This window comes from Polypterus senegalus, chromosome 10 (genome assembly GCF_016835505.1).
Source record: "Polypterus senegalus isolate Bchr_013 chromosome 10, ASM1683550v1, whole genome shotgun sequence".
In the NCBI taxonomy this organism is placed as follows: Eukaryota; Metazoa; Chordata; class Cladistia; order Polypteriformes; family Polypteridae; genus Polypterus; species Polypterus senegalus.
Genome location: NC_053163.1, coordinates 161,820,264 through 161,827,057, shown reverse-complemented (window position 1 = coordinate 161,827,057; position 6,794 = coordinate 161,820,264). Strand labels below are relative to the sequence as shown.

Sequence of the window (6,794 nt, the reverse complement as noted above, 5' to 3'; positions counted from 1 at the left end):
TGGGACTCTGGGGTGTGGGCCACCCACACTCACAACCTGTTGAGGGCTTCATTTTTAAATGCTTTTGAATGACAGAGAAGGGAGGCAACGGCCCACAATTCCTCACTGAAAGAAATGCCAGTGGACTTGGAGGGGGGCATGGGGTCTTCATCTACTGGGCACAGCTTGAAGATCACCAGGGATGGGTGGAATTTCTCTGTGTTACCAAATCCTCATGGGTTTCATGTCAGTGTTCCATGTAGATGCTGGAAAGGACCCGCACTGCGCTGAGGTGACACCATGTGGTCCTCCATGTCATCTGTTTGTCCGGCTGTCCTGTTTCTTAATCTGCTTATTCCAATGCTGAGCTGGCTATCCCAAAAATGCCTAGATGGGGTACTCGGCGTCTGCAGGGCACACATGGGGCTGGTCTTGAGTTGCCAGTCAGCTTCACTCACGTCTCTGGGGCGCAGGAGGAAAATGGGAAGAAAGTGGAGAAAAAGTGACACGGACACATTGGACACGTCGGACACGTCACCATCTTCTGTCTCTGTGTTTTACCGTTGAATTCTTAAATAGTGGCCAACATCGGGGACGGCATTTTAAAAACAATTTGCCATTGTTGTGTTCTTTCTTTCTTTCTTTCTTTCTTTCTTTCTTTCTTTCTTTCTTTCTTTCTGTCTTTTGTAAAGATGGCCTAAACTTGTGAATTATCTTCCCCCTTTCATTTCTGTGTAAAGAGCTGCCCGAGCAGAGCGGCTGGTGATTTGCTGACATTTCTGAACGTTTTGTCGGTCACTTTACTGTTTTTTTCGGTGTCTTTGGTCGAGTGGCACTGACACGCCTACAGCACATTGACCAGCCAATCAGATTGCACGACTGCAATGGCGCTTAGCCATCATTTGCTGTTGAGGTTTTCAGTCTTCTGATTTCCTACACGACTCTATGAACGCCGATCTCGTCGTCTTCTTTCTTTGAGTCACTTGATGTGAACGCCTCGAGCTCCTCCAATCCACAGCCTCTCTCTAAATCATCTGACACAAACACACGATCTGATTGGTTGTTTAGCGACGGACCTGACCGGCCTGCGGCTGGAGCTCCTTGGCTGCCCTTTGGCACAACTCATTTCTTGCTCTTCTCTGCACAGGTTTGCCCTTTCAGGATGGTAAAGGCGGGTCATGGTGACCGAGGTGCGCCCCTGGCGTGTCCCCCACCTGTGGTGCCTAAACGTCCTCATCAGATGCTTTAGCAGCCCCCCGGTGGCAGCTCTCTCTTGGCCCTCTCCTGGAGTTTGAGCCAAAAGCTGAAGGCAAAGCTCTGACAAGACAAAAAATTAAAGGCAATGCCACCTGAGTGGCATTTGAAATCAAGGGCCCTGGCATTGAGAGCTAACATCACTAACTGCCAGTCTTAACTTTAAAATGGCTCCTTTCACTACCAGAACATGTCAGGATACACAAGAAGATGAGAGACTCGCTCCATTACCTTCTCTCCTGGCCTGGTCTCTGCCTCTTACTGGTTATTTTATATAGCGCCTTGCCCAGCGAGCACCACTGCAGGGCATCTCACAAAGCAGCCCACAGTGACAGGTGTGACACCTTTGAAGGTGGTCAGTCTGGTCAGCTCTTCACATCTTGTCCTCTTTTAATTCTCTAATTTTCTCCTTGGCTATGGGGGGTCTGTAGCTCTGATCCCCCATTTGGGGGACCAAATAAGGACATCAGAGTGCCACATGTGTGAGATTAAAAAGCACACTGACTGGCACACTGGGCACATCACTCACTGCCATATCATCAGCGGGCAGAAGCTGGGTCTTGAGGTCAATCGATGTCCCTGTGAGGCCTGGTGGCCAGTGCTGGTCACTCCCATCAGTGACGCCATGCACGCCACCTGCTCGCTAACAGCTCTGGTCTTTGAGGGGTGGTGGTCTTCTCCATTCACTATGAGCGATGCCAGTTTGTGAGTCTGTGTCATGTGTGTCCACACTATAGATGACCTCTCCATGCTCTCCCACCACACCTTCAGTGCCAGAGGGCTCTCCACTCAACACTTCACCACCAAGACTGACCACACCGCTGTCCTTCTGTGTGCCCACAACACATGTGCCCTAAATGGACACTGGGTGGCTCTTTGGGGACAGTCCTCCTGTATTGGTCCTTGTGCCCAGTGCCAGCATCAGTGCTGACCACCTTGGCCAGTTATCACCTGGTCAGTGACCATCATGACACACATGATTATGGTGGTCCTCGTCCCCCTTTTCATTAGGTGTCCATGTCCTCCTGTGGCTGCGCTGCTGCTGCCATGTCTTCAATAGGACTTGCCATGCCTTGTGGCCCCCAGGTGACTGTGAACCTCAGTGGTCCGCTTTAAGTTCACCTTTAATGTCCACACATCCAGAACCACAATTGGGATTTGAAACCAGAAAGGAGCTGCTGATGGGTGACGTCTTGTCACCAGGGGGCTTGAAGTATCGCATGTTGTCACAGGAAGTCCTGCAGCAGGCGAGGTGCGAATAGCGCAGCACACACATGACACATGTGGTCTTTCTCGGGGAAGAGGGCTGGGCGTGCCCTTGGGGGTCTTATGCGCACTGCACACGTTAGCCCCTGTTGTGTCATTGAGTTCTGGTGTTTTGTCCAGCTGTTCTCCTTTCGGTCACTCCTTACTCACGTCTGTCCTGTCGCGCTCTTTCTCTCTTTTTGGACCCTCGTTCTCTCAAAGCTCAGCTTCTGTTCTTCTCATTCTCAGCCCCCCTTTGTCCCAGTGTATAGCGCCTTTCACACGTCTCTCTGCACAGTAAACTGGCCAGAGCTGAATGAGCTCTTCAGTGTTTTTATGGCCCAACTCTTTATAAACTCTGAAGTTTAACTCTGTGGACCCGTCAATCAATCAATCAATCAATCAATCAATCAATCAACATTTATTTATATAGCACATATTCATACAAAAAAAATGTCGCTCAAAGTGCTTTACAAAATGAAGAATAGAAAAATAGAAGACACAATAAGTCAACATTAATTAACATAGAATAAGAGTAAGGTCCGATGGCCAGGGGGGACAGAAAAAACAAAAAAACCTCCAAAGGCTGGAGAAAAAAATAAAATCTGCAGGGGTTCCAGACCACGAGACCACCCAGTCCCCTCTGTCTGCCTGTCCATCTGCCTATCCGTCCCTCAGTCCGTCTGTCTGTCTGTCCTCCCCCAAATCCCACCCCCAGATCTGCGTTTCTGTTTTCTTGGTCCTTATGCTGCAGTGTCGCTCGGGGGTCCATTCTGCGTTCCAGGTTGCCTGACCTGGCGCTGCTAATTTCTGTCCCCGAGTTCCGGTCAGGTCACTTTTTTGTGACTTGGCTCATTTTTTTTAAGTCACACATGAATCTCACTGACACATTCTTATTAACACTGAGACAGTGGATGTGGTGAAAGGCGCTATATGGAGGAGCAAAGTTTGGTTCGGGGTCAGCACCAGATGAAGCCAAAAAAAAAAAGAAAAGAAATGTGACGTGGCGTCAGAAATTGTGAGCGGGCCGGCGACATTGTGAGCAGAGCCGCTGCGACAAACCAAATGAAACTTTCACGTTCAGGCCCGTAAACTACAAAGTGCCGATAAATACGCGAGGCTGGCGAGGGTCCGGCAGATCAAATCAAATAAGCCCGCGTATCGGTTCGCCGTTTGCTGCTTTATTGTGTCTTATAAATAAAGAAAACAGCTGACCCGGTGGTCTCTGACTTCCTGCCCCAACGGACTCCACAGAGCACCGCATTTAGAAATGGCAGCGCAAGAGGAACTGGCGCCTCTGTTGTAATCAGCTCTTGAGGAGGGAGAAAGCAAAGCGACCTCCGATGTGTAGCTGCGCTGGGAGCCGAATGGGGACGGACGGACGGATGGATGGATTTGTGTTAAGCGTGCGGGGGCTGCGCGGTGGCGTAGTGTTTAGCTACCCGGAGACCGGGCTCTGCACGTCCCGAGCGCTCTCTGCGAGCATGGGGTTTGCACGTCCTCCCCGTATCAGCGTGGCTTTCCTCTCACAGTACGAAGGCATGCAGGGGATGTGGGTTGCCCCCCTGAGGTGTGTGTTCACCGTGTGGTGGACTGGCGGCCAGTCCAGGAGTTGTTCCTGCTTTGCTCCCGATGCTCGCTCGGATGGGCTCCAGCCTCGCCGCGGCGCTGCGCAGGATAAAGCGGGCTAAGGAAATGGATGGGCAGATTGAATCTCCCGGTACTCCAAACGGCAGAACCAATATGTGCGTGAGCACCGGTGAGTCCCGAGACATTTCAGGCGCTCAGTTCAGCAAACAATTAAACTGATCACAAAACATCAAGTGACCGGAAGTGCGCTGTGAGTCACCCCGCAAATGACGCTCGAACCCGGAGGAGCGAACACAGACTCCTGTTCCAGAGCGCCGCCTGCTGTTTGTATTCGGAGTCGAAGCGAAGTGGTCAGAGGGGAGCCCGGGCTGAGCGACACGCTTCAGGTGTAAATTGGCGGTCGGTGTGGGTATCTGACCACTGGCAGCGCGGAGCTCTCCCTCGGGCGACAAGTTACGTAAGAGAAAGTGTCAAGAGATCTGATTGGGTGGAACGGTTCAGATGATGGTGGGGATGCTTTTACTTGCACACCCCGAATAGAAGACCCACTTAGTCTAATGTCATGTAACTGGGCGGAACTCTGGAGGTCCCCCAAGAGAGACTGCAGCTGGACCGCGTCAACTCCACCCACTTGGACTGCCAATTGGAGACGACTCCACCCACTTGGACTGCCAATTGGAGACGACTCCATCTACTTGGAGCTCCAGAGCGCAGCTGCAGATATTCAGGCTGGAGTCCCGCGAGCGGAGTGCTCACGTGTTTTGAAGAGAAGCCGTTAATTGGCGAGTGGATGTGGGCGTGTCTGAGAGCGGCGTCCCGTCCCGGATTGGCTCTTGGCTTACAGACATGAGCAGCCCCGACTTCGCACTTCTTTCTTTTCTAAGCCAGGATGGGACGCTGGGCGCTGTGGGTGCTGCCCTTCTCTTTAGGGTGGTCGGCTTTGACCGATTGGTTCACATAGTCACAATGGGAGTACAAACAGCGAGGCAGAAGCTCCGTTCTCATCTGATTGAGGTGGCACTTTAAAAAGCCGAGGCCCACTGCTGACATACATGGGAGCAATCCTTGAATTGCCTTTCCCAAGATTCCTTCCAGTTTTGTTTTTTTTTTGTTCACCGTGCAATGATTATTTTTTTGGTGTGTGGGGTTCATGGAGTCAAGGCTGGGGGGCTGCCCCAAAACAGGGCCTGTTAAGGCCTCCTTGTGTGATTTTGGACTCAACAAAAAACGCATTGTGGTTGCTGCCAGTTGTGAACAGGTGCTCACCTCTGAAGTGTCGCTGTTTCTCCAAAAGGCACTATATCTGAAAGGCTGCTTGTCCTAGTGGCGCAGTGATTGGCTGATTGATAGCCAGCGCAGTCTAAAGCAATGCGGAAACATTTTAAGGTTTTGTGGGACACATTAGGCACTTATAGCGCCAGCGCCAGCCAGCCCATTGGGTGACATAGACAACCGCCTAGGGTGTCATTTTTTGAGGCGTGGGGTGGTCACCAAATTGGGAAGTGACTGTCACTTTGTTGTCACTGGCACATACGCAATGTTAGGAGGGGGCATCTGTAAGGTAAGTGTTGGCATTATGGCCGTAGTGTGATGGCATCACTGTCACTCTTAGCACACTTGGCACGAATGCTACACTACATCATGGAGGCTGTGAGTTTCATGGCGGGCTGAGGATGCTACTTGACACTCGGCGCTTGCCTACAAAGAACACACCTCACCTCACCACACCGTTATCTCAATCTGGGGGTCTGTCCGAGCAGACAGGGGGCGCCCACACGCTAATGCATCTCGCCTGAAGAAGCGGCCTGCGTTACCTCGAATGCTTGCATATCGTAATCTGTCTGGTTAGCCAATAAAGGGGGTCATTGTGATTGACTCCTCCTTCGAATCAAACAAGACAATCAAGTCCATCGAATTTCACCTTCTCAGCGACCTTTAGAAACAGCTGCACTATCCCCACTTGGGGCGGACTTTTGCTTTTGCCCTTTTAGCCCACCAAAGGTCTTCGCATGTGGTGGAGCAAAAACGGTCGTCACTTAGGAGAAACCCTGACCGAGATGAAGAGAAAGGCGCCCGGGCACATCGTACAGGACACCCCGTTAGACTGGCACGGGGGCCGGCAGGGCATTCTGGGTGCCCACGTGACATCAATAATGCACACCCAAGAGGATGAGGATGATGTAATCGGGACTGCTCACCCGGGGTCTTCATCCTACAACACTCCGCTGACCTCCACTCTCAGCCCCCCTCTGGTCTCCTTTCGGCCTCTGCGTTCGTGTGGGCGTCGAGATGGAGGACGGGCTGCCCGGCGCGCTTTTGTCAGAAGAAACCTCCGGGCATCTTCTGCACTCCTAAAAACGGTCCTTTAAGTGGGTGGGTGTGTGGGGGGCCATTGCTTGACCATTTCATTCTGGGTCGGGGTCACTGCACATGAAGTTAGTTCTTGGTGCTTTGAAGAACTTCCTGATATGGAGAAGAAAACTGAAATCTTGAATGTATGGTTGGCAGCTTAGCAGGGCATAACAGATTAAGAAAACCTGAACTTAGGAATGGACGTGTGCAGCGAGGGTCCTTTAAAAATCAGACCCCAATGGCGGTGCCTAAACCTGCAGGTGAGCATCTCTTAGTGCTCATTCACTGTTTGGAGCCCCTGTGGCATCGCTCTGAAGGACCACCCTGGCACCTTGATGTTTCAAAGTGTAGAAACGACTCCTCGACGTGCGGTG

At 51.6% G+C, this 6,794-nt stretch overlaps 1 protein-coding gene across 1 annotated transcript in view; it reads left to right on the top strand.

Annotated features, from left to right (window-relative positions):
- The window catches only part of LOC120538290 (A disintegrin and metalloproteinase with thrombospondin motifs 10-like), a 161,334-nt gene extending 154,897 nt beyond the window's left edge, over positions 1-6,437 (top strand). The window contains exons 21-22 of the mRNA XM_039767753.1: positions 2,377-2,480; positions 6,060-6,437. Coding sequence (XP_039623687.1) covers positions 2,377-2,480; positions 6,060-6,437 — 482 coding nt within the window. The remainder of the gene's footprint in view (positions 1-2,376; positions 2,481-6,059) is intronic.
- The last annotated feature ends 357 nt before the right edge of the window (positions 6,438-6,794 follow it).